The 27,964-nt window shown below is 35.1% G+C and overlaps 1 protein-coding gene and 1 long non-coding RNA gene across 2 annotated transcripts; one reads left to right on the top strand and one right to left on the bottom strand.

Annotated features, from left to right (window-relative positions):
• Window positions 1-89: 89 nt before the first annotated feature.
• LOC136817450 (doublecortin domain-containing protein 1-like) lies at window positions 90-27,917 on the top strand. Its single transcript, XM_067073780.1, has 37 exons — window positions 90-309; window positions 501-641; window positions 878-930; window positions 1,273-1,421; window positions 1,624-1,786; window positions 1,873-2,084; window positions 2,171-2,264; window positions 2,436-2,602; window positions 2,849-2,917; window positions 3,049-3,514; window positions 5,382-5,752; window positions 6,087-6,309; window positions 7,428-7,620; window positions 7,733-7,969; window positions 9,269-9,377; window positions 9,593-9,689; window positions 9,972-10,057; window positions 10,390-10,433; window positions 10,635-10,686; window positions 11,355-11,601; window positions 11,764-11,899; window positions 12,123-12,230; window positions 12,558-12,723; window positions 13,188-13,267; window positions 13,489-13,715; window positions 13,913-13,983; window positions 14,237-14,378; window positions 16,696-16,955; window positions 17,546-17,716; window positions 18,010-18,202; window positions 21,159-21,260; window positions 22,383-22,489; window positions 22,870-23,070; window positions 23,405-23,479; window positions 24,556-24,631; window positions 26,605-26,666; window positions 26,827-27,917. Exons 1-37 carry the CDS (start codon window positions 107-109, stop codon window positions 27,025-27,027), a joined length of 5,754 nt encoding a protein of 1,917 aa, XP_066929881.1. The 5' UTR covers window positions 90-106; the 3' UTR covers window positions 27,028-27,917.
• LOC136817463 (uncharacterized) lies at window positions 19,453-20,717 on the bottom strand. Its single transcript, XR_010848097.1, has 2 exons — window positions 20,114-20,717; window positions 19,453-19,885 (listed from the first exon to the last, which is right to left on the bottom strand). It is a non-coding gene; the product is annotated as an uncharacterized lncRNA (long non-coding RNA).
• Window positions 27,918-27,964: the final 47 nt, after the last annotated feature.

Below are 27,964 nucleotides of genomic sequence, written 5' to 3' on the forward strand. Positions count from 1 at the left end.
TTTACCTATACTTATCATCAAAAACACTCAGAAAATATCCTAGAAATTGGAAGATGTGCCAAAATTAAAGGATGCCCAAATATCTGATTCTTATCAAATCTATGTTATGCAATCTCCTACGCAGAAAAAAATTAAAATGTTAACAAAGAAAATTCGACCAGTTAGTGCAAAGCCTTCTGTGAGCTTTGGAAAATTTGATGACCCAACTGAACAAAGAATCAACCAAGACATTCTGGTCACAAAATATTTGGAACATTATGTCACTGATTTTAAAAAGTCAAACAAGACCAATCAACGATCATCTAAAAAGTATTGATGTTTCTATTTTCTAATGATTGTTTTATATTATTTTAACTGATAATATTCTCATAATTTTTTCACTCTTCATTGACAGTGGCCATTTTGAAAATTCTTTTGTACATAGAATACAGTGATGTATATATTTAAGTTTGTCCTGGCTTTGGAAAGCAAGGATCTTTATATTATTCTTTGTTTTCCAGTGATCTTCACAAATCCCCATATGCTTCTCATGTCAGTCTGAGAGAAGCTACTTCAGATACATTCCATAATAGAAAGAACACTTGGAGCCCTTATCCACCAAAATCAAGACGACCAATTTCTGCACCTGTATATAAAAATGGGTAAATCATTTAAATAAACTTTCTTACTCATAATGCCATATTTAATTTGAAGTAGATTATTACTTTGAAATTTGAAATTGAGTTGCCATAAAGCCATTATGGTAATAACGGGGAGGGCACATTGCTATACACTGTAAATTTGAAATATTGAAAGTTTTGATTGAATTGATTGATTAATTTTGATCTATTGATTTAAAATCTCTGAATTTAAAGTATGATTTGTATTCTTTTATTAGGAATGGAAGTATTTCAAAATTAGATTTGAACAGTTCATTCACTTCCTCTGGTGGTAAGGATTACACTTTTACACAAACGCTTGATAAAAATGAAAAATCTATGTTTTTATTTTCATTGATACCAATCAGCTTCTAAGGTAGTTTTTGGTAGCTTTACCAAGCTTGAAGGGATTTTCTGTTCTGTTTTCATTTTGCCAATACTTTTGTATGGTAATTTTCCATATGAATATGATTTAGGACTGGATGCTAATTTTTTTGAATTGTTCTAGCTGGCTTTTCAAGGAACAAAAATATTTTAGTTCATAAAAAAGGGTTTGATGATTGATCCCAAAAAGTGTTACACAAAATTAACTCAACTATTTCAGGTATTTAACCGTCTCTTATCATGTTTATAGCTGTTTCGTTCATGTCATCATCAGTTTCCGGTCTTTACCGTCAACAAAAACCTGTTTACAAAAGAAAACACAAAATTTTATGCGTGCAAGCTTATGTTAATGGAACCCATATCAGACCTGTTAGAGTTACAGCTCCTGATTTGTCTCAGGTAACTATTAGAAGCATGTTAGAAATGTCCAATGTCCAAAAGTGATGGAAATAAAGTATGTTTTGGATTGCTTACAAACTTTCACCATATATAGTTCATTCAACTGAATAGTCTTAGTTATTAATTCTGATTAATTAGTACATTATGGCTGGAGTACCATTTATTTTAATCAAAAAATGAATTATAATTTTCATCTTCACAGCTACTCATTGAATGTACCCATAAACTTGGTCTTACGTCAGCAGCACGTAAATTGTACCTCAGCAATGGAAACGTTGTCACATCACCACAACAGCTGTCAAAAGATGAAGAAATTTATGTTTCAATGGGTGAACCCTTCAAAAACCCTGTTATATCTTTACAAGGTAGACCTGTAAATTCATTTCATGTTTGGTCCACTCTTTCAATTTAATGTGGAGAGTAATGAAAATTCATTTTGATTCTCTTTCAGAACGCGAGCGACTGAAACAGTCATCATTTTGGACGTTAAATGGTATCATGTTGCCATTTGAAGAAAATAACAATCGAAAACCTTCAAGAACTTCCACTTCAGTCACTCACTGTATGACCAAACTGGTGGAATCACAAAAACGTAGGATATTGGTTTTCAAGAACGGTGAAAGTTTTGGAGGTGTAGAAGTAGTAGCCAATCGATTCGAAGAGGTTGGTCAGTTCATTTAGTTGCTTTTCTATTTTCCTTTCTTTGTAAATGCTAACCATGACACAACCTATTTCTCTCTCTTTTTTAGTTTTTAGACGATTGTACGAAAAAGTTGTCATTGACTTCAAGTGCAAGGCATATCTATGATTGGTCTGGAAAGCAAGTTGAAAACTTTAATAATGGTATATTTCTGCATATCGAATATCTTCCTTATCTTTTGTATACTTTTTATTTTGACATGGAATTTGTATTGAAAATAAACATTGAATTAGAACTTATTGATAGTTATATTCAAAATTTCAATATTTCTTTTACTTCACAATTTGTAACGTTGCAATACTGTTCAATTTTAGTACCATCCTTGGACAAAAGCCTTCAACCAACAACAGGACCTGTATTAGGACCTCTATGGGTATCCAAAGGAGAGAGATTCAGTCCCAAAGGAGCACATAACTTTTTGAATACAATGATTCAAAATACCAAAGATCGCATCAAATCTACAAATATATATTTAGCAAAGGTGACTTTTCTTGGTTAATTTCTAAATTACATCTCCTGAGTTTCCACAGAAGTAAGTAAATAGGAATAACCCCCAATTCTAAAATTTTATTTATGCACTCTATAAATAATATCTTTTTTGAATTTGAAGGATCGCCAAAAAATCAATCTTACATCATGAAAGTCTATGAAGAATTTGAAAATAGCATTTTTAATAAAATAAAAGTCATAAAAATTACATTAATACTTACAATTCCTGATTTTTCAGCTACATGAAGAAATGGCTTCAGAAAATTCATACTTCACCCTGGCAGAAATTGAAATTGAGATTGACCAAGTAAGTGAATTTACCCAAAAAATTACATTGAATTTTTTTTTGGGTCTATGAAGATAAATCTGTTAACATTGCCTCCAGCTCAATGTCAGCATCATTAAAACTACAAATTTGTGAAATGATTTCTTCTTTAGGAAGATTTAACATTAGCTGGTCTAGAGCGTGCTCTGCCACCATTGGAAAATTACTTGAAAAACATCCAAAGACTTTGCAAAGAAGAAGAAGCATCTTTGACGCCATCTTCCTATAAATTCAAACATATCTCAGAGATTGATACGTCCAGTCGCTTACTAACTACACCTGGTATCAAAATTCGTTTGTATGTCAATGGACGGAAAAGAGAGGTCGGACCCATAAAGGTGTTTGTCAATATAGCAGATTTGAAAAAAGGAACTAAAACACAAGGAGAAGTCATGACAAGATTCTTCGATTTGGTCAATATGAATCCTAATATAAGACCCTTGTTCGGTATCAAAGCGAATAGAGTTTATGTTAAAAGAGCATTTTTGTTGAATGGTTCTGAAGTGATAGATATTGGTTTGCTGGAACCTGGTCAAGAATTATGGTTGTCCCTTGGTGAAGGTTTCCTACCCATCGAAAGTAAGGAATCTTTCTCTTTCCATCAAACCTGATTTTTCTGTCTTAGTATCCATTGTTTCAAAGAATTTTAATTTTCATAGAATCAAACCCTTATTAAGGGTACGGTCTTAGTTCATTGGTCATTTGAAAAAAATTGGTTTATTTCTTGTTAAATGATTTTTTTTGAAAAACGGTTTTCATTAGCTGAAAGTATCACTACTAAGCTTTCAAAATGTATACTTTATATTTAAAAAGTTTGTCCTGATGATGAGCTATGATACATTAAAAAACTTCGACCTTTGAACTTCCAGAGGTTAATGTACGGAATTGGCTGAACGGATTTTAACGAGAAATACGTCATCTGATAGCCATTGCTTTGAAGAAAAAAATCGTACTAGCGTTTACGTAATTAGGGCCTCGTTCAAAAGATATTTACTATTGAACATTCTTCACTGTTTAAAACCCATTTTTGAACTTTGAACTCGATTTTCTCCAGAACAAAGCCCTTATTCAATAAATACTGGCACGATTTTCCTGTTCAGACTTTCCTCTTTCGAATGACGTAGGTTTCAAAAATATCCACCAATCAGAGTCTGGACATTAACCTTTCAAAGTTGCGAGGTTCAGTGCATTTTTCGAGAAATTGAAGTTCTGAAATATTTCAAGATTTGTCTTCCTTTGATCTTTACCGAAAAATTTAATTCCTTTATTATTAAAGTGAATGGAAAGATTAAAAACTATTCTTTCTTTGTTCTATTATGAAAATCATATAATAGAAAATCGAGAGAGAGAGAGACACTTTAAACCTTCAATGGAGCACAGAGAAGGAGAGCTTCAAAAATCTTTCGATCCATACTTTTTACAAGAACATCTTTTTTTAAACGAGGAAAATTACTTTCAAAAATCTTTCTTTTTCTTTCAAAATATACCTAGAAATACGAAATATTGAAATTCTCCCTAGCGCCACAATGATCTATATCATAAGCTTCAACGTTTTCTTGATACGTTTTTTTTGGGTAATGCAGCTTTTTTCGTCTTGTCAGGGTCACAATCGTCGTCAGATAATTCGACTTCGTAGTCATCAATTGCAAACTTTTTCTTTGGAACACTTTCATTGGCAACAGAGTCTTTTGGAGTAAACCAGGAATAGCCAGTGTTGAGTTCTTTACGTTCCTCGATCTCCTTGGCCTTCCAAGGCACACTCGTCTTTCGTTTCTTTCGACCGGTTGTTGAAGCAAATAGGTTTGTTTTCCGTTTTTTACCCATATTTTTATTAGATGATTTCCCTATTCTCGTGTCTAGTAACTAATTCTTACAGATAAACTACTTTCTTTTTAATAACGTTAAATATTTTTTAAAATAACACTGTGATGGAGTGTTCCTTTTTGAAACTTATTCAATTTAAATCTTCTCTTTAAATCCTCTATTTTTTACGACTATTTATTTCTCGCACAATAACTTCAGTCAATAGGGATTAAAATATGCGGAGTTTTTTGCATTTTTGCGATTTTTGCATCTTTTATACACTTCGGGATATAGCTCATCAGAAAGAGCACCAAAATTTACACCAAATAATGCAAAAAAAAATTTTTTGACACTGAAAAAATTTTCATCGAAAAAAGAACTAAGACCGTACCCTTAACACGCAAACAGTCATCCTGTGCTCCTATTGTAAAGTGATGCTAATGCTTTGTTTGCATATTTTTGCCGAAATGGATTTACTTTTCCTTATCCGAAATTCTTTTTCTTTGGAACAACAACTTAACACTGAGAAGCTTCGGACAATACTTAGTAATGTTCACATGCTTATTTGATCTGAATCTTTTTATCAACCTCGTGCTGGTATGGCTAAAAACTCCGTCCTCTCTATTTTTGAATTTCCTTACAGTTCCAATCGTTTGCATGAATCTTGATAAAGTCAAATTACTGTCATTGTGGGGTTGGAAGCAAGTGATTCAAAAAGATTTGTGGATGGGTAGTGATCAGAATCAAACTCACCCAAAGCTCTGGCAAATGATCCAAGGTGTCCCACCACAATGTGAATCTCAAGAAATGAAAGTCGAAATGTCCAACCCGCAAAAAATCGCATACCTGAATCAATGCAATGCTGAACGCTTGAATGAGAATCGACCATTTTTGCAATCGAAGCAGGATCACAGCCTAGTATTATATCCAGAGTTAGCCTTTGAAACTCAAGGTGCTGAAGAGGAGAATGGAGATATTTGGGGTAGAAATATTCAGAAATGGATCATCAGTCCAGTAAGCCATCTTTTTACTTTATTTATTATACTTTTTTACACAAATTAATCGATACAGTAGCTCTTTTTCGGCAATCTAATCTTAGCCGTAAGTAAATGCAAGCTGGCAGTAGGCGTGGCGCTCCACTTCAGCATCTGATTTCCTAGGTCCAGTGCAAAAAAGAAGAAAGGGAAACCTTCCTTGCTTACCGCTTCAACTAAAGCTTTAAATGAGCTTCCTTAAAACTTTACTTAAATAATTTAAGGTTTTGAAATTTTAACAAAAATATAGGGACAAAGGACGAACGTTGACGCTACGTTCCAGGTTCTTGAATCCCCCTTTCTTGCTTCTTTAGGATGGAACGATTTGCAACAAGCATTTGAAAGGTCTTTACATCGGTGTCTTGGATGAGGAGATAGAAATGATCTTCAAGAGCGAAGAAACAGGCGAAGAAGAACTCTTAGAGGGAGCTTCTGTTGGCTTGAGGTTCAATAATAGTGGAGGCTTTGTCAACACACAGTTCAATGGACAGTTTAGGAATTGGATTTTCACTCACGATGGCTACATTCAACCCACAGGTACGATTCGTCTTCTCAGGAATTTCTAGGTCTGTAGCCGGACAGAAAATGAATTGACACAAGTGCTCATAACTTTTGATGATAGAGTTCAAACTGAATGAATAAAAAAATGACAAGATTTAATCTATGTGACAAAGTGAGAAAAATGAAGAATAACGAAAATATTGACAAAGTATTTTAGAGGAAAATAAAAGAAATCTAAGTTAATAAATTAAAGAAATTCTTACCAACTTGCCAGAAATAAATGTGGTGTAAATTCTGTCCACGAAAGTAAAATTGAAATTGAAATTTGATTTGAAAGTTTGACTTGAAGACTTGAATTGAATATTTGACTTGTGATTTCATTTGAGTTCAAATTTCTCTCTCATGATGCCTCAACAGACACTTAATTGATTATGAAAAAATTGAACTGATACGAAAAAATCTGAATGTAATTTGAAATGCTAGAAAAATCCCTAAGGTATAAATGATATAAATGATACAAAGAAATGAATAAATATTTTTAATTGTTTTGTGCGTTTAAATAAAATGACGTATGCAATTAAAATGGGATGACTTTTTGCAGTCATTAGGGACGCGTGCGCCTAACAAGGTCGGATGTGTAATTTATTAGTTAGTTTGTGATCTTCTCCTTATGTCGATATTCCTGAGATAGGGTTGGTTATTCGTCCCAGTTATCAGCCCGCCATGATGACTTACAAAACGTAATTGCAATATTTGAACATTGTGTAAGAAAGAAATTTACGTGACCATTAATGGGCTTTTCCAGAAAAAAACCGTATACCCCCTGTTGAGGCTGGTTGAGGAGGTCCATCATTTTGTGGCTGGAAATGCTGCAACCCCCTGGAATTCCAGGCAATTTCAGGCTTAAACCCCTCTGGAATTCTAAATTTTAGTAGGATTTAAAAGGCTACCCCCATGGAATTCCAGTTATTTTTGACAAATTTTTGTATCTCCCTATGGAATTCCGCCACATATCAAACCTTACCCCCTTGGAACGGAAATGGACCTCCTCAAACGGTTTTTTTCTGGAAAAGCCTAATAAATAGGCTATCGTCATATCCTTTTAATACGAAAGTACTCGCTCATAACTTGATTTCTCTCTGGTTGTATTTCAGCATTTCCTGAGTACGTTCTAACAGCAGTTGACGGGTTCACTTTGAACAGCAAGACGTCCCGATCAGCCAACTCCCCTACCTCAGAACACAGTGAAGAAGATTCACCTGGCCATTGGGAAATCAAGTCAAGAAATGAACTTATTGTGACGGAACATCAAAGCTCTTCAAGCAGCAGTAGTGATGATTCTGACGGGTGAGTCCTCCTTCTATTTTCCTTCCCCATGCAATAATTTTGTTTGACGATATAAAATCTCTTAAATATTTTTGCAGACTTCTCACTTAGAGGAAGATCATTTTAATTTTAGTGAGGACAACCACGGAGAGGATGCACATTACAACGAACCAGGAGGCGGTGACAAGAAGAAGAAAAAGAAGAAGAAAAAAGAAAGCCAGGAAGAAGAAGAAGAAGAGATAACTTCACCCAAGAATGAAAATAATTTCAACCCTTTCATCGACATCAAAGACCAATATGGTGGACAAAACACATGTATGGTCATTTTGCCAAGGTTCCCATCCAACCATCGATTGGCTTCCACCCAAAGGTTCGTTGAAATGTATCATTACTACTCTTCGTTTGAAGCTGGATTTCTTTTCGTCGTTTCTTTCTCGAATAACGAGAGCTTAGTCTTCAAAAGAATGGAATGAAGAGCGTATGCCAATCTAGTACTTTTAATAGGGGGAAATTTCTTCGCTTGATTATTTTGGTCAATGCATGTTATACATTTTTTGGAAAGCTACGGGGTAAGGGAATCAAAATTACTTTGGTTCCAATTTTTTTTCGGACACTTTGGTGTCATTTTCGGACAAATATAACGATCTCAGGCCAAAATCATAGGGTCAAAAATTAATGAAAATTTTAGCTTGAGAAAACGGAGACCTGATGTATATTTTTGTAAAGCTCTGAAAAGATTAAGATTGGAGATATATTGCAAGATTTCTGTACCTAACTCGAGATATTAACCCTTAAAAACAGTATTTTTTCAGCCAGAAACAGCTGTTTTGTCCAGTTTTTGCGCTTTTTGAAGCTCAATATCTCGAGATTTTACAAAAATGCCCTCTACTATTTACTTGTTAATTAAAACTGTCCATAGTAGGGGACCAATCCTTAGGATCCGTGACATCTTTTATGCGACACAACCGCATGTGGTTAGTTCGAAAGTAAGAAGGTTTTTAAGACTTTTTTGAGAGGGGGCCCGCGAATTAGGCCCGGCAAAAGTTTTTATGACTAACTGACGTTTACAGGCAAAACTGTAAGGGAAAAAAATGGGTAAAAAATTGACGTTTTTTAAAAGTCGAATTTGAAAGAAATGAATGGGACCATCAGAAAGAGCATGAAATTCTGAGCAAAAAAGTATACTACAACAAGTCTCTTACTCGAACGCACGAAGAAATACGGCCATCTAAAGTTTGAAATTCTGTCAGATAGAGTACGATTGACGTCAAATTTTGTCTAAACCGTACGGAGTCTGACAGAGACAGAATTTGCTCAGAGTTACATGCTCTTTCCGATGGTTCCATTCCTTTCTTTCGGATTTGACTTTTGAAAAACGTCAATTTTTTACTCATTTTTTTCCCTTACAGTTTTGCCTGTAAACGTCAGTTTTTTAGTCATAAAAACTTTTGCCGGGCCTAATTCGCGGGCCCCCTCTCAAAAAAATCTTAAAAACCTTCCTACTTTCGAACTAACTACATGCGGTTGCGTTGCATAAAAGATGTCACGGATCCTAAGGATTGGCCCCCTACTACCAGGGAAGATCATCCAGAACACGTTGTATACACTGTACTGTAAATTGTGTTTAGATAAAACGTTTAATTAAAGACATTGTTTTCTTGTGATGTAGATGGGGCATCAAATGTGAAAGTCCTGAACAAGTTCAACCTTATTTGCGTGAAAAATGGGTTCAACAATGCTTAACTTGGCCTGCTGACGAGAGAGGAAATATAATGGAGGTAAGCAAATGAACTTACCAATGTATATTACATGTCAATTTTGCCTTTTAAGAACTGAGCTGAGCTTCGGATTTTGAAAATCGCAGTAGAATTCTTTATACTAAGTAAATCCTTAGCTTATCTTGGACTAAAAACGTGCACATTATTCATTAAAAAACGTGTACACTATTCACTAAAAAACGTGTACACTATTCATTAATTTTCTATTCTCTTAGTCTCCAACGGAAGGTTATCTAACATACGGAGCACCAAAGATCAAATGGCGATCCATCAAATCATCTGAAGCTACCACATTCTCCGCCGCTAGAAATGGTAACTTCTTTATTCTTTGGAATGGGTAAAAACAGAACTCACTAAAGATTGATTGCGTATGTGTGTTTAGTAAACAAAACTTTTTATTGGATTAGGCTTTTTTAGAAAATCTAAAAACTCCGATAAGATCTATTTCCTTAACTCGCACAAATTTGGGTTTCCGGGGAACTCCACTGTATACATTCCCTTGAACAACATTTGTAGACACAAATCGCTCTAGCAGAAAGGATCATCGAAACAAGTCTTTTAATAAGGTTTATCATGTTTCTTTTCTTCTAACAGACTTGCCAGTGAAGCTACAAGTATTAAAGAACGGAGAATCAGATATCAATCGTGCTGTTCCTGTCATCGCTCCTGATATCCGAAATGTAAAGTGTTTAACTTTCTTTCTCCTCTGACGGCTTTGAGAATTAATCTTGGTTTTCTGATCTTTTTCCCCCTATTGACGACTTCGACTGTTTTTTTATCTTTTGGGGGTAAGGATCCGTAGCATCTTTCTTGGGACGCAACCACATGTGAAGGTAGAGAAGTGGAGAAAGTATGACCTCCTACCCCATACTCTTTTGCTTTGCTTTTTCCATAGTTTGCATTTATCACCAGATGATAAAACATTAATGTAAAGCTCCAATTCACAGATTTTATCCCATTTTCCCAATTTTGACAATCTCTGATTCTCAATGTTCTGCACATACTATTTCAGATCAAGAAAGATATCAATGTTTCTGGTTCATCAGCTCCAGTCAAGTAAGACTTTCCAAAAATTAACGTTATTCAATTTTGTTACATTTCATGACCCTAAGACCCCATTTTGTTCTAAGGAACAATAGTTCTGAAAACTTCTTAAAGTTATGAAAGATTGTTCTATAACATTACTTGTTCAACGATCTTCAATTGTCGCACCCAGTAGGTTCTTTGTGTTAAAGTTGAATTTCTTTCACATTTTAGCGGTTACGGTGGCAGTGTTTGTATGACACCTCTGGATATTGAATTCCAACAGGTTGGTCAACCATTCAAATCATTCATTTGAGTAAAACGTATTTCATAGGATAAATCTGAAACTATTCAATGATATTCCTATATAAAACTGTGTTAAGAATCCCTCCGTCTCGTAGATGGATTTCCGTCTGAGTGGAGTATATTAATTGGCTTTTCCGTCTTAAAATTCTGCGTAATTCTATAGAATAATATCCTGTGTAAATCTGATAGGTCACTGTCGAAATGAATTATGGGTAATCAGGACCGACTCGGTCTGATAAAGAACTGCTGTTGGATTAATGTTTTACGTCTAACCGACGGGAAGCCGCCATGGGGGAGCAGTCATTTCTGATTATCCATGACAGTGTAGTCTAATTCCGAAGATGGAACTTGTTACAAAAATGGAACTTTTTTACAGCTTTAAAATGTTTTGCCTGGTTTTGCTGCTTAAAACTTTAGCTATTTTCGATTTAAGTTTAAGGAAAGTAAGATACCTTTTTATACAAAACGAAAAATGGTGCTTTAAAATTCAATCTTTCTTCTTCCAAACCATCAAAAAATCTTCAAAGGTACGGTTTCATTCTTCTTTGGTACGGTTTTTTGAAAATCAGTAGTGTACAGAGAAATTCTTTTACAAATTACTGGTTTTTCTCCATATTGCGATTTTTTAACCGATAATTTTCTCTTCAGTTTTTGGAACGATGTACCGACGCATTGAATCTTCCGTTCGCTGCGAGGAGGGTGTTTACAGCTGATGGGAAAGAGGTTTTATCTCTGACCAGTCTGGAGAAAAATGATTTGATCTATGTCTCTTGTGGTGACAATTGGAACAACCCGTCTCTGTCTCAAGCTGATCAACAGAAGCGCTTGTTGTTGGCGAGTTTAACATCAGACATTTTGAAGATCAAAAAATATATCGCATTACGGAATTGTGCAGGTACGGTGAGAAGGGCCGGTTACTGGAATCACTGAAATCCTTTTCTGATCAGATTGATTTTTCAACTAATGAAGAAATAAGGGCTTTCATCAACTTTACAAGCGAATTGTCAGTATATTTCGATTTCACTGAACTTTCAAATTCGGTTTTCTTTCTTTCCAGGCTTCATTCTTCGTATGGAGAGCGATATTTTCCACCGAGATTCAAAGTTGTCATTGATGAAGGTTCCACAAGATATATATTCCAATCAAATTGTGGCAAAGGAAAGTGATACAACTTACGACTTACTGAATCCCAAGTAAGAATGTTTTATAATCTTCACATAGCTTGAATTTTAAAGAAAGGTTCAAATAAATGGAAGGGCGAATCAGAAATAGTGACAGTGAACCCAAAATATCGATGTGTATGTCACTATCTCAAACACTGTATACAACCTGTTATTTGACTCACTATCTCAAACACTGCATACAACCTGTTATTTGGCTCACTATAAGATACAAAACAATTAACTTTGATTTCAGTGATGATGCAACTGAGGAAAGAGAAATGAGCGCACACCAACGTACGCATGCGCGATTGGATGCTCGTCATGCAGATGACCAGAATGGTGTTGAAGACATGGCTGACAGGTAGATTGTTTGAACATAAAATGTGTATGTCTCAATAAGATAACCCAAACGGCAGATATGCTTTAAAAATGTTGTCATCCGGTGAATTTCTCATCTGGATCTTATTATTTATTATCAAAGTTGCTTCTTATCCACTTGAGAATTGAGATGCTTCTTCAATACGAGCCCCTCCCCCTCGTTCATCAATAGACAGATAGAACTCAGTCAGTAAGCTAGGACAGTCTTTTGATTATTTTCAGGGAGTCCACGGCCATCTATTAACTGAACGGAACATTGAGCGATCCTCTTATCATAAATAAAAACCCCTTTTTGAAAAATGTTTTTCAGGGAATCTATCAGCCACCGTGAAGTTCTCTTCGGAAGCAATGAAGGAGTACCATCAACACTCCTTGAGCAACAAACGACAACTTGTAACTACAAATGGATTTATCGGGGAGAATTCATCCAGTTGGAAAGTAACCCGAATATGGTTATCGGATTGCAAGAAACTGATGTTAGTATTATTGATTATTCTCAAGCCAAAATTAACACATTTCTTGAAAGTTTTTTAACGGTGTTCCTAAAGATCTTTCCGTCCTTGGATACGCAACCTAGACATTGTTTTCGTTACGGCAAAACTTTAAAATAGTATTGCTGGCAGCCTAGAGTCGGCATTAACAGAGGGTTGACGCTATCTTTTCAGGGATTTTGCCTCACAACTTTAGAATCTCCAACAATCTCCAACAGTTGGCACACTCTTTTTTCTATAAGAATTTGAGGCTTGGCTGCTCTTATTTATTTTGCACTTTGAGTCCGTAATTATTCTTGTCTAGTTTCTAATTCAGGGTGAAACCAAAATATTTTAGGCTCAATATCCCTTTTTTACCAACTTTTCATTATCTTGAAACTCGTTGCATATCTGAGCCTCATTGTTCAAGGGCAAGCGCAAAATAAACGAAATAACTTTTTTATTTTCAGGCCAGCGTCAACCTAGAAGTGGTGGTGTGTAAAAAACGTTTCGAAGATCCCAACCAACGGTGGACGTTCGCTGATGACGGGTAAGTGACAACTTCAAACTGAATAATATACCTTATCGGACCCTTTTTTAGACCGGCCCTTATTTAATCCGATCCCCTACACTGGCTCTTATTACGCCAGTGAATGAAAATGGCGCCAAAAAGGGCCGATAAAGTGGTTCAATGGGCTTTTTTATCTCGGTAGTTGAAGCGAATTTTTAAGCAGTGATTTTCTGATAGCTTTCTCTTCTCCTCACTCTCAGAACGATTTCCCTGGTCAGCAATCCCAATCTCGTCTTAACTGTGGCCACACCTTCTATGAAAGACGAAGCTTTCGTGGAAGAAGATATCACCACTAGTTTGTATGACCACGCCCGTTTGATTGTGACCAATCGTAAAGCAGTTGTCAATGGCAACGCCAATCAGATATTTTGGTTGGACGAAGAAACAAAACTTTTGCATGCTTTTGCAACTGATGATGTTAATATCGGTATGATCTTTTATAAGTAATCAATTGTTAGTGAATTTCTTATTAATGAGTTCAGTTGCAGATATTTACCAACCAGATATATACCAACCCCAAGTCTGATACCACTTTTTATGTGACATAATTTTAGAATACACTCTTGACTATTTACGAATAAAACTCCAAGAGCAATAATGAGAAAGTATTTTTTTATTCCGTAGAGCTGACGTCAGCAATTCAAGCAGCAATATGTTCATACTCCGTTTTCGGGGAGACTACCATTTATCAACCGGTAACCTTTCTTTCGATAAATGCTTTCTTTCCGAATTCCGTAATTTTTATGCATCCCTCGCTTTTATAACTCTGGTTTAAAACTTCAGGAGGCATCCTATTTCTCTTTCTAAGTTAGAAAGCTAAAATAAGAGTAGAAATGTTGTATAGGTTTTAGCAACTCATTAAGTTTTGAAATTGTCAACATATTTTGATATGATTCTTAAATAGAATAACGGTCCAAATATTGTTTTTATTTTCATCATCACAAACAGGGCTACTTCATGAAACGAAGAGACGGTGATCGGACGTACACGCTGACGTTTTGTGAGCCGTGCGGCCGCGTCATACGCGGAAAACAAAAGTTACAACGGATCACAGATTTACGAGATTTCAAATGCTGCATGGGACAGCAAGGTATATATTACATTTTGTTGGCTTTGACTCCAGTTCAATTATAAGAGAGATAGGACGAAGAGTTGGAATTCTTCCTTGAGGAAACATGGTTCTCTTTTCTTATCACAGTTCTCGGTCTGTTAGATTATTAAATTATAAATTATCTGCATAATAAAATGTATTGAACATAAGTTTCAGCGCTCAGATTGATTTTACAGACGGGCTAAGTCAGTGTTGACGTCTTTTTGGTCGATGTTTTCAGCGCTCAGGTTGATTTTACAGACGGGCTAGTCGGTGTTGACGACTTTTTGGTCGATGTTTTCAGCGCTCAGATTGACTTTACAGACGGGCTAGTCGGTGTTGACGTCTTTTTGGTCGATGTTTACAGCGCTCAGATTGATTTTACGGACGGGCTAGTCGGTGTTGACGTCTTTTTGGTCGATGTTTTCGGACTAGGTCCGTTTACTGCACAGGTAGTACCAGATTACAGCTTCACTGATAGCAGGAGTGTTGGATGTTATTTCTCCGGACCTGACTTTTGGTTCACAAAAGACTCAAATTAAGCATTCGTTCGACTCGGGAGCAGCGAAGCGAGTCTCGACGTCTGAGAAGATGTTTTTGGTGAACAAAGAGCTAATGCTCTTAACCAACCATTCGCTATGGCTGGGTCGACGAAAACTAGCGAAGAAACGAGATTGAGATTTTCCGAGTTGGTACATTTCCAAGTCTTCAAGTTTGAGAAGAATTTTATGTTCGCGATCTTGGAAGCGAGCCATGAATTCTTCATACACACTGATGGTATTTTGTTGCTTGGAAACAATCATTCTCAACTCTTTAATATTTCTCATGTCTTTGGTTGATCTTTCGTTACAGACTTGACGGAATTCCTTGAAATGCTTAACTACTCGGGACAGTTTGTTATTCACCATATCTTTTTGTTTGATGCGAGCTGCTTTGTTCTCGACACAAAGCTCCAAAGTCTTGATTTTTTCTTCAAGGATGATTTGGTTGTTTGCAGCCTGATCAAATTCGTCAAACATTTCTGTGTTCAGCTTTTTCAACTTCTCAACTTGATGTTCTTGCTTTGTGTATTCTGCATTGACTTTCGTAATCTTTCGTTCAACTTCAATGCTTTTTTGTTCGAATTCGTTGGCTTTTTCATTCTCATAGTGTCTCGAATGAACCTGAGGAAAATGAGGTTGAGGATCAGGAAGAAAAGAAAAAGTTCTTCATTGAATACAGAGGAAAGATTTCAGAACAGTTCCAGAAATCACTCTATAGATTGAATGCACCGTGTAAGATAATTTTTAAAATCAGAAAATTAAAAACAGTGCTACCATCTTTGAAGTGTCCGATCGAAAAATCCTTTAGGAGTTGGATCGTTTATAAAATTAAATGTTCACGATGTCAGTCGTGCTATGTTGGCTTTACTTGTCGACATTTGATCACACGAATAAAGGAACATTGTTCACCAAGGGCACCTGTCTCGATTCACATGAATGCTTGCGCACGGGAACTTTCTATCGATGATGTCGAGATAATTGCATCATCCACCATCTCAGAAGAATATCTAATGACTCTTGAGGCTTTGTTAATCAATCAACTAAAACCAAAATTAAACACTAGGGACGAATACAAAAGTCATGCGTTGACATTAAAATTTTAATTGTTTATAATTGTTTTATTCATCTCTTGAGACTTTTCATTTTATGTCTCAACAGATACGGTTTTCTAGGGAAAAAAAAAAATGTTTTCTTAGGTTATTCATTTGCAATTTGTTTTAGATGAGGAAGGAGTGTTTGTAGATATGTTGATAAAAAAATTTTTTTTTTTTTTTTTTAAACGGATTTTTAATTCTTGTTTTTATTGATTTTAGACCTGAGGATGATCGTAAGATCGAAATATATATAGTCACAAAAATAAAATGTCACCATTGTTGGTTCATTTTGAATATCTTTTTCATTCTCTGCTTGGAGCTTCTTCTCCAAATCTTGAGTGTATTGTTGATTTGACGCAAGCTTGTTTTGCATTTCGGCAAGTTGTTTGCGCAAATCTTCATTGACCAAAGTCAATTGTTTGTTTTGATCTACTTCATGTAGATACTTCAGATGATATTCCTCGAAGGAATTCATACGATAATTTGCAAATTCTCTCATTAGTAATCGATATTTAACAAAATATTGATAAAAATCACTAAATTTGCTTCTTCTGCCGCACTTGACAAAATTTGAAAAACAAATGGATGGCTAAATGATATTTGACGTCAGTTTTGTTAAACTTTTTCTGTGACGTCAATTCTTATAAAATTTCCTTTCTTTTCATATTATTCGATTCTCAGCTAAGAAGAGCAAGATCAAGTTCAAAGGGGCGTTTCAGTGTCTTGAAAGCAAAGTGGATTTATCAGCACATGAGGCGGAAACCACCCTTGCGTTATGGGAGTCACAATTGCACCGCCTTCGCGAAGAATCGAGCGTACGAGTGATTGCAAGTGAAATTACCATGACTCAAAACAACCCCGCTGTGCGATTGATCATCAGAAGAAACGGTGAAGGCTGCTCCTCCAATGGAATGCTTCTCATAGGAAATATGTTGTCACAGGTCAGATTTCAAAGTTTTACTGTTGTTGTTTTCAACATGTTTTTGTTTACATGCCTGGTTTTAATTAAGGGGGTTTTTATTTACACCAAATTTTTCAATTCCTGTTAACAAAATGACTAGTAATATTCGTGTAAACAATATGACTAGTAACATTCGTGTAATAAGGTATTCGCTATTACAGATCTTGGCATTGCCTCTTAGCACCATTCAAAAAGGTTTTTGTGGCAAAGTTTGGACTTTAAGATTTAAGAAAAACAGTACTCCCTGTCGAAGAGGTCTAATTCGGATCCTAGGGGTTGTAATGTTATAAAATAGGAATTATACTGGAAGTCGTAAGGATTCTTAGGTTTCAAGTAGAGACTCGTCACATTTGAGCGCCGGGAATTCCAAATATTATAGCTCTAATATAGCGGTAGGGATTAGTTTTTCCAGCATAACTTTTGAATGGCTGAACCAAATTTAAAATGATGATAGCTCAATTTAAGTCTCGCCTTCCTCTTTTAAATGCTAATCTTTTCCAGTCTCAATTTGAACTTGTGTACCTTTTGAAAAACTCGATATTTCTGAAACCTTTATCACTTTGTTCTTAGATTTTGGACGATTGTACGTCAAAGTTGAATCTACCACACGCCGCACGTCGTTTGTATACGATGGATGGTGAACTGATCACCTCCATGCAGCAATTGTTGAAACCTTACTATCCAGAACTCACTTATCTAAGAGGACACCAAAGTCAAACTTCCTCACCGGTGGGTACTTGTGTTTGTTCATTCTGAGAGGATGCAGTTTATTTTATAACGTGATGACATTCACTGCCATTCGCTATCTTGAAATAATTCTTTCAGATAAACTAAAAAGGGTATTACTCTATGGTGGTACTGTTTATAATGTCAATCTTATCTTACCTGATTACCTTCAATATATTAATTGGCAAAAAGACTAAAATACCTATTCTTAAATATTGGCTCTCAATATCTCGAATTCCAGAAAAAATCTTGACATTTCCTAGTTTTAGCATGACTAAATGTTAAAATTTGACTTAACCATTTTTCAGTTGAAAACATCAAAAGAGTTTAAGGAAAGAGTTGACGTCAATGGTCGAATTTACTCAAACGGGTCACAAGAATACCCAGAGCAACAGGATGATGGCATTGAACAGATAGAGAATTTACAAATCGAGAAGTTAGATGTTCGTGTGCCCATTGATGTATGGGTTTCTATGGGTGAACCTTTCGCGCCTCTTGGTGGTAAGTCATGCTTGTTCTTCTGAGTTTCAAGCCCGAAGGGCTAGAGGCGAAACTTTAGTCCTTCTCAGGCAAGAGAAATTGAAGCCACTTATTTTCCATTCAAAACGCGCATAGAACGCGCCGTAATCATGACAACGGATTGTATCTAGTGGTTCCTTTGTTTTGGAGAACTACATTTTTTTAAATCTAGCGATAGATTTTAGTTTCAATCCGGCGTCTGTGTAAAAACTACGCGCGGGCGTTCTGGATGGGAAATACTAGTGGTTTTATTTCCCATACAGGAGTCTCCTCTCTCCCTTTGGGCTTTAAACTCAATGGCTTGTTCCTCAGACATGTTTTACGTTCAATACACACTTTTCGACATAAATCGTTTTCAAATGAAATAATCACTTCAAACGACATTTACATAATATGATTTTCGGAAAGACCCTTTTCAATTTTGATACCAAACCACAAACGTAAACGCGTTGAAGTATCTTGGTAACAATCATTTGAAAACAAGGTTAGCAGTTATTTTATTCATTTAGAGAAGAGCGTATTTATGTTTAAAACTACGGTGAATTTCATCCAAGCCTCTGTAGCTTGTTTTTTTATAAATAGAAAACTAAAAATGGGTGGGATATTTTCCATGTGTTTCATTTTATGCAATTAGTTTTTTGAATTGTTCATTTCATTTCGCACGGTTTCCTTTAGTTGTTATACTGCGACACTCCTGTCACTACAATGTAGAGAAAATTAAACAAATCAAGTGCAATATCGAGCTTCGCAAAGAAGTTGTAGGGGCTAAGTTGACTGTAAATAAGCCCCTCGGAAGAAAGTTTCCAATATCAGTAACAATAATTTGATTCGAGATTTCAAAGATTATACACTCTTAGACGAAAAAGATTCGATGAAGTAAACCTTTTACCAATCAGTATACTTTTCCCATCATTGCTTAAAATTATAATCTACCCGAAAAAATAACTGTTTTCACGCGCGAAGTACTAAAAAATAATGGGAAAGCGAATTTGAATGTGGAAAATCTATATACATTGGGTTCTCTGTAACTCGAACACGCATGGGGAACACAAATTTGTTGGAGTTAAGGGAATTTTGAGTTACGGAGTAAGGTTTATTAGGCATTGTTAACTGAAGGGGGCTATAAAATTTGTTCGAGTTATGGACGAGTTAAGCTACTGCTCGTCTCAGCTACTTTGAAGGAAATAAATCATTTTCATGATTATTCAGAGCATTTGAGCAAGACATAAAAATAGTGTGTAGCAACATATCTTCTTTACACTTTACCAAAAAATCGTTATAAAGTTTATGACATTGGGAAAAAGATATATGTTCAATTTACATGTCAATAGTTGCATATTTTAATGGTGTACAATGATAGTATGGCAGGCCAACCGAGTATTTATCAGCCACACCGGTGAAGCTGATAGGGTACTGCATATGTGCAATGACACACTCCATGCCTTCAGTATGTCTCGGCATAGAGGGTTTGTGTTGATCCAAACATTCTTGAGCCTCAATATGACAACAATTCCCGTCCAAGGGCAAAGGTCTTTTGGTGCATTTTTGCTCTGCTATTTCTTTGCACTCTTTAATGATTGGGTCATCATTGAACAACATGGCGTTCAAAGCACCAATCAAAACTGTTAACATCATGATTTTGTTGAACATTGCCATCTTGAAAATCTGGAATATTAAAAACGCGTTGTCAGATTAGTGTAGGATGAGAATTTCAATACTGCAACATTTTTCACAATTTGAAAAAACTTCTACCTCGCTTAACCCTTCGCGCACTATTCGTGATATGTGGAGAAAATCGTTTGTGAATATCTCTGAGGCCTGGTGAGGCTATTGCGGTGATGCATACCTTGAAGAGTTTTTAAGCAGCTTGTAAGAATAAAACGAAGTATTTACCTTTTCAAAGTTGCGTCTTTGTCACGTCTTGAAAGTTGAAACTGTGATGTACAAACCGCTGAGCCTTCCTTATTTATACGCATCAAACTGCAGTAACATTTTGAATATTCGCGAGTTCTAATTTTTGATGATTTAAGATTTTAATTGCATTTAATGTCTTATATGGGTTGGATTCTCACACAATTTCAAAATTGAAGTAAAATTATTAAAAATTCGAACCTTTAATTACAGCCTTGAGTTGAAAATAATTCATATCGATAACTTTAAATTAGAGGAACACTTTTTAAAATTTCGACGGACCTGAGCGATTCGCATATTCCCATAATATCGTTGATAATATCAGAATTTTTTGAATAGATAGTTACAATACAATACTCTTGAGAAATTTCACATATGATCTTCATAAGTTCAATAAGTACTGTAATATTCCTGGGCGTGTTCAAGTTTTGAAGCAGTATCAGTACTTCTTTCACAAGGTTCGAACTGCAAATATTTCTCCCCCAATTCTCTTTAGAAAAGTGACGTTGCTTTTACTGTTCGAAATTGAAAACGAGCTGTGCTCCAAATTCAAATAATAACGTAATGATGGCCAGGCTGGAAAATATTCCAAAGGTTTAAAAAAATTTTTGCGATTTTTTTGCTATTTCCGTGAAAGTAAATCTCGCGAAATGGCTTGAGATCATTAATCCGCGTAAATTAAAATTAGAACTAAATCCATACGAAGTTATCAAAATCGGATTCTAAAATTGAAATACACTGCAAATATGCTTTGTAAAGAGTGTTCAGGGCTGCTTTTAAATAATTATTGGTTGACTTGCGAAATCTAATCCACGCAAACTTTTTCAAAAGCTGATTCGTAAAAACAAACAATAGCACGAGAATAAGATTTCTACTATTTCTACCATTTAATGTTCTTTGGCAGTTCAGAGCTTTGATTTCTCACTCGTCTTATAAGGAATGTCAAAAACAGATTTGAAAGAAACAGTTTTTTCAAGATTTCTCAAATTTTTCAAAAATCTGATTTCTTTTCTTTTTCTATTCTTAGATGTTGAAAAAGCAGAAATTCTTTCGAAATACGAAATCCAGGAAAAGAGTGACGCAATCACAAACCTTCAAATACAAAAACATCGGTTGAGACACGCTAAAGGTAACAATGTAGTAGATGAATATGAGATGAGACTGTATCGCGTTTTCTCGCCAATAGAGATGCTTCGAAAACCTTCCCAAGAAGTATAAAACCTCTTTTTTATTTTAATACCGGGTGTGCCACAAAAAAGTTTCTCTCTTTGAAACTGATTTTTTCGAAATCTAAGAATTAAGAAACAACCATTCCTATTCCATCAGAAAGAAGAAAGATAAACTTAAATTTTGAAGTGTCATTTATTAAATTCGATTCATTTGATCAAAAGTTATGCTCAATGGAATAAAAAAGTTACTTTCAGAAAGTGCCCGACACCGTTAAAAATCGACCTATCAAATTTTTATTTTAAAATTGGCAATCGCAAGAGGCTTTACATGATTAAGACCATTTTTTCAGTAATTTTTAAAACACATAAATTTTGAAACTGATGGAACGAAAGGGTTTAAAATGTTCATCAAAATCATTTCAATTTACTTTTAACGAAGTTTTCCACAGATTTTTGGTTCTAGACTGGATAAAGTCTATGTAAGGCTGGATGTACCTCGAAACCCATATTTGATGTATTTTTATAAATCTTACCAGATTTTTTGGCTTTTTTTCGACAAATTTTTTGCCTTTTATTGAAATTCAATCTTCCTTTATATAACAAACGGTCAATTAGACTGAATTAGACAGCTAATTATCATTTTTAAATGACTGAAACGAAAATACTGATGCATCATGTAATTATGCTTCTGTTTAATTTGATAGGTCGATTTTTAACGTTTTTGAGCACTTTCAGAAAGTAACTTTTTTATTAAATAGAGCATAACTTTCGATCTAATGAACCGAATTTAATAAATGACCCATCAAAAGTTAAGTTTATCTTTCTTCTTTCCAATTGAATAGGAATGGTTTTCTTAAAATTTTTAGATTTCGGGAAGATTAGTTTTAAAGAGAGAAACTTTTTTGTGGCGCACCCAGTAGAATAAGAATTTGAAAAACTGGCCACATTGTCACTCGGAAATGTGGAAGTATCACAAAAAAAACCACCAAAAATGATAATAATGAGCTTTTCCATTGTTTGCATTTAACTAGATTTGTATGCCTTTAGTGTTCTTCACACTATTTACACTGTTTATTTTACAGGACGTCGTTTAACAGCTTTCAAAGTGGACCCTTCGCCCGTTAAGAGCGCTTGGGTTCATCGGACGGACAGCGAACAGCAGATTGAAGTGTGCATTGATCGGTTGAAAGTAAGTCTCCTTTTAAAAGACAGGCTCTTGAAACCAAAGACCATACCTTCATTATAGCTATAGCTCTCGTATCTATTTATGAGAGTCAGTAAACTTCGACCCCTCGTTGGTTCTTTCACCTCTCAAAATTTTGGACGTACCTTAAAAAGGAAACTAATTTTTAATTTTGACAAGATTTTAGTGAGTAGCAAAATCGTAAACAAAATTAAATTTGGCAAGAACTTATTTTAAATGTCGACTTAATATTTTTAATTTTGACCAACGACATGAAAAATTGGTTCGTTTCCGCCTAAAAATGTGGCCGCTAATTGCGAAAATTATGAAAAAATTTCAGTGGTACTAAGAGCAATGATCACATTAGTCATTTTTCTTCCTTGCAGAATCAGTTGGACGAAGTGAAATCACATCAATTGAATCGTGCAAAGAGTTTGAACATGAAAAAAGAACCTTCTATGAAGTTGACCAAGAAGATGGAGAAGATGAAACTCTACCAAATGCCACGTGCTCTGAAAATCAAAATCTTCCCTAATGGAGAATCATCAGAAAAATTTCAAACTGTTTTCGCGCAAAATTTTCATCAGGTTTGTCTTAGAGCATTTATTAATATATTGATATTATCTTCATAATGAAAGTTAGAAACTCTGAGTAATGTAGATTTTTACAAATATATGATTTTAAAGTTAGAATTTTATATTGATTACATTACATCACAAAATAATTAAATTCAAACAGATAATTTACAAGAAATACTTAATAATACTAATTTTCTAGGGAGAGGCTCAAATTACATTGCGCATCTGACCCGTTCGTTCCCTGGGTGACAAATCCTCGTGACAAATCCTCGAAATTGCTTCCCTTGATTTAAAGAGACGTGTGCTTAGGATATTTGCTTAATTCTTTTTGTTTAATTTACAGCTACTTGAGAATGGAGCGTCGAAACTTCAATTAACAAGTTGTGCCAGGAGAGTTTTCACTCATGATGGAATCGAGGTTTGTTATTCAAATTGTCACGTTGTGGAACACCTTCAATTTGTCATACGGATTAATTTTAAAATCAACTAGCTATTATACAATCATATTTTCAATCAGGGGGTACAGCCGCAGGGTACTGATCCATCCCGGTTATTCGAAAAAAATTTACTTCGAATAACTGAAAAATTTCGTTTTCCCGCCAGATTTTCAACTTAACCTTTATGGGACCGACTTTTCTGAAGTAATTAAGGTTTTGTGGTTCAGTTGAACGTAACAAACACATACGAATTCTACTTTCTGAAGAAAGAACTTTGGAGACGATAAGGGATTGAAGATCCCCTGTTTTCTTCAATTCTCTGGACCGAAGGAGAATGTCGAACGAACTTTTGAAGAAGTAGCTTGAAGAGTGTAAATAGCCATGACATTGAAACTTGATTTTTTGAGAAAAAAAGTGTTTTAGTCGCAGAGAATCAATGTTCTCACTCGTTGATCTCCCGATAAGAAAAATTGATCCCAAAAGAAATTGATCCCAAGGGGAATAGAAATCGCTTCGAATAACTGAAAGTTCGAATAACCGAGAGTTTTGCCTGAGTTGGGTGAGCAGATCAAAGGGGAACACCAACTCACTTCAAATAACCGAATATTCGAATAAGCGCAGGTTCGAATAACTGGGAGTCTACTGGAATCTCAAAAAATTTGCCGAGAAAAATCAGTTTTCTTTTAACGGAAATATATTTTTTGATTCATATTTTCTAATTTTGAAAAATTTTGAGCTCTCCCATATTTTGGTGAGGTGAAGTTGACAGCTAGGTATTTCAAGGTATTTTCCCAAGGTTATGTAGCCATATTTTCCTCGGTAACCGGCTTCTAAAGAGGGAGTGGGGGTTCCTTTTTTCCTCAAAAAAGGTTACCATGTAACTGAAGTACTAAAAAAAGGGTGGTGGAAACTAAGTAAATTATTTCTTAAAACCAGGGTTAGTACCCTATGGGAGTATACCCTGCGGCTGTACCCCTCTCCCCACCTGTTTCAATCGTAACCATGAAATGTTTAGTCCATTTTGAGACGTAAAATTTTCTGCTTCAAATTTTTTCAGATCTTCTCGCTGGACGATGTATCGGCTGATCAAGCGTACTGTTTGACTTGCGGAGAAAGATTCGTTCCTTACAGAGGTAAGAATGTATTTGAACAGCAAAATTGTCATAACAGCAAAGTTTTGTTTATGTATTCAAATTTTGCGAAATATTTGCTCGATATAATTGAAACAAGGAATTGTTAGGTGGAAACTTCATTGGTTTGTGTAGAAGTACTCAAAGAATTAGCATAAGAAGTGTCAGTTTGTGTCATGATATCGCGCAAACTGGAGTTGCTTGTCACGTGACCTACCTTGGGCCCATGTGCGTTGTGGAAGGTATCATCTTCTGGTTTTTTATTCCCACGATCGTGTGTATCGAAATTTCTATGTACTTGAACATTGTGTTTCATTTGTGAAAGAGGGTCGTGTATAAGATTAGTACTTTTCGCTCTGTTATTTTGAACTGCTGGTCCTTCGATTTCATGTCGACCCATATTGCGTCCATCATCAAGCTGCTTTTGACCATCATTGAGTAAGGCTCCGTATCCTTTTACTTGTGGTGGTGGTGGTTGAGGGTTTGGCTGGTCTTCAACGACATTCAAAAGTCGTTTTTTCGTGTCGTCTTGCTCACCAAAACGAAAACAATAATTTGCAAATAAGTTTCCGATTTTTACTAAAGTAAATTCATGAATTTTCGTTCGAAAAAATATCGCTGTCAATGTCGTGTTTACGAGTGGTGTAATTGAAATGAACCCCAATAAAACTTGGTAATCTTCCAATCTCTTGTTAATGTAATTAAGATCAAGTTTAAGTTCATCTAAACCATCTGCATTAAAGTTATAAGTCACGCTGTCTTGATAAATTATCACACTAATAGAATAAAATCACGGTTGTTAGACAGGTGCACCAGACAACAGTCTCATCAAAACATTTTATTTGGTGGTTTCTCCATCGCGTCTTTCTTAGAACTGTCGTTATGATTAAAATAAGCACAGTTAAATATGCAACAGTTGAAATCAAGAACAGATTAACGCTTCGGGTTCCGAATAACCCCAAAGGAACACTACAAGAAAAAACAATCAACATAATAAGTATCTTGCAGCCACAAAATATGTATAACTGGTTAACATTGTTCTGCTTTGCTGTTTTGTAGATGAAGTATAAACGACCAATAATGAATATTGCGAAAAGGAATGTTTGTGTCAAGGCAAAAATTGTCACCACTTTAGATAGAAAAGTAAAAAAGAAAGGTTCAACTAGCCATGATAAAAACAAATCAGCATAAAACACATCCAACACCAAAAACGATATAAATTCCATAAGAAGACTTGATAGGAGAAGAAAAATCACTTCTGTTTCGATATAATCAGCTTCTAATTTACGAAGATGATAAACAATGTACAAGTGTCCATGAAATGTCCAAAGGTTGAGAAGTATCAACCCAACTAAATTGATATTGAAGTCGTAAGCATCTAAATCTCCTTTAATGTCAAGGTCATTCCCTGATTGAACGGCATAATATCTTGTATAGCCATTACAGCAAAGCCATATGATAATTACCATGAAGACTAAAAACAAGAAAAGGATCAGCAACGACTTTATTAACTTTCTCATGATTTTGTGATTATGTTGTTAAAACCTGTTTTCAATTTCGACGAACCACTGTTGCATTTTTGAATTGTTTTTAAAAGCTGACTTTTCTGCACAGTGTAAACACTGAAAGTTACGTCTGAGCTTGTTACTAGAAGAATGTCGTATCAGATTACCTTAGTGGTCTACTATAGGAATATTAAGCTTTGATCAGTGTCATGAAAGCGGAGTGCAATGTAAATAAAGATTCTGGTTTCTTAGCACTGTGCATAGTCATCTATCCTATCCTTCCATTAAGCACTCACAAAAAAGAAAGTTAATATACAGCACTTGTGTGATGACCGTACAATTGAATCGCTTACAAAAAGTGATTTTCGCCTTCCATTGTACTTAATAAACAAAGTACGACTGAATGTCATGGCCAACCACAGCTACTTGAAAGTTCAAGAAGTCTAATGCATTTTTATTCTTTCTGTTTAGAACGACGTCATCAGATCGATTTGAAGGCTGCTTACTCTCGCATCAATCGTCGTACAAATCTAGTAAGACTCTCTATTTCTTTGGTAGTCAGACTTTTTAAGTAAGTTTAAAAAAAGGCACATCATGCTTATTTTGATCACGCTTGAAAACTCACAGCTTTTGCGTAATAAGCGTTTTTTGCGTTTTCTGGCAAAATTTTCATATCGATTTTGTATTTTCCAGACCACCAAATCCATTGCTGCTTTCCCACTGAAGGGATCCGAAGTTGAATCATCTCCTTCACAAGCCAGTATACAAATTCTCGATCGAAAAGACGATAATAATGGTACTCAATCCACGATACTGGCCCGAAAGCGACCACCAAGTGCTCGGCCAAAAAGTGCCCGACCCAATTTGGTGTTACAAAATATAGATGACTGGTGAAGATTCAATGGAGCAACCTTTTCATTTGGACGCACGTATGTTAACGAATCGTCGAACAAATAATTGGAACGATAATTGTTCCCACTTGTTTACAATCTACTGGGTGATTGAGTTCCCTATGAACAAAACTTTCTGGTCTTGAATTCTTTCTTTCTGTCAAGACTTCAAAAAAGTACAAACCACACTCATTCTAATTACACTGTAAGGTTTAGATATTGAAGTAAGAAATATCCTTGACCCAAAGTTTAGACGGGATAATATACTTATTTGGGAAAATAAATAATAAATTCAATCTCGTTAAGTTATCCCGTTTTCTTCAGTTAAACTCTGTTATCATTAACATTGAGTACTCTTAAACGTTTTGTGTATAAGAAAAAACTATATAAGAAAATAAGGCTTAGATGACCAAAATTATGAAGAACAAGATAAGAACATTCGAAGGCTTGAAAATTTTTCGATGTTTTTATGGAAGGGATGGTTTTCGCTTCAAAAAATCTTAAATTAGATAAGACATAGTACAGTCAAAACCTCTCTAAGCCTCCCTTTTATTCGAATCTTTCTGTAATTGGAGCTGAAACTTTAGTCCTATAAGCTGGAAATCGCATAAAATATTCTCCTAGTCCGAATCCTACATTAATTTGCAGAAAATTTAAGAGAGTGTCAACTCTACCTTTTTTGGAAAGATTTCCTTTATTCGAGTTAAAGGATGTATGATATTGTAAATAGTATTTATAGCACTTTTTATGCAGAATAATGTGAATATTGTTAGATAAATATATAATAACAATGGAATGTAGTTGGATTTTTTTTTTATTAATTTTAGACTACTTATGTATAACATGGTTGTAAATTTTTCAGAATTTTATTGTTTTCAGAATTTTAAAAATGTGAAAATTTTTCCTTTGCACAAAAAAATGTCAGTTTTCGTGATTGCGGT

This window comes from Clytia hemisphaerica, unplaced genomic scaffold (genome assembly GCF_902728285.1).
Source record: "Clytia hemisphaerica strain Z4C2 unplaced genomic scaffold, Clytia hemisphaerica genome assembly, whole genome shotgun sequence".
NCBI lineage: Eukaryota > Metazoa > Cnidaria > Hydrozoa > Leptothecata > Clytiidae > Clytia > Clytia hemisphaerica.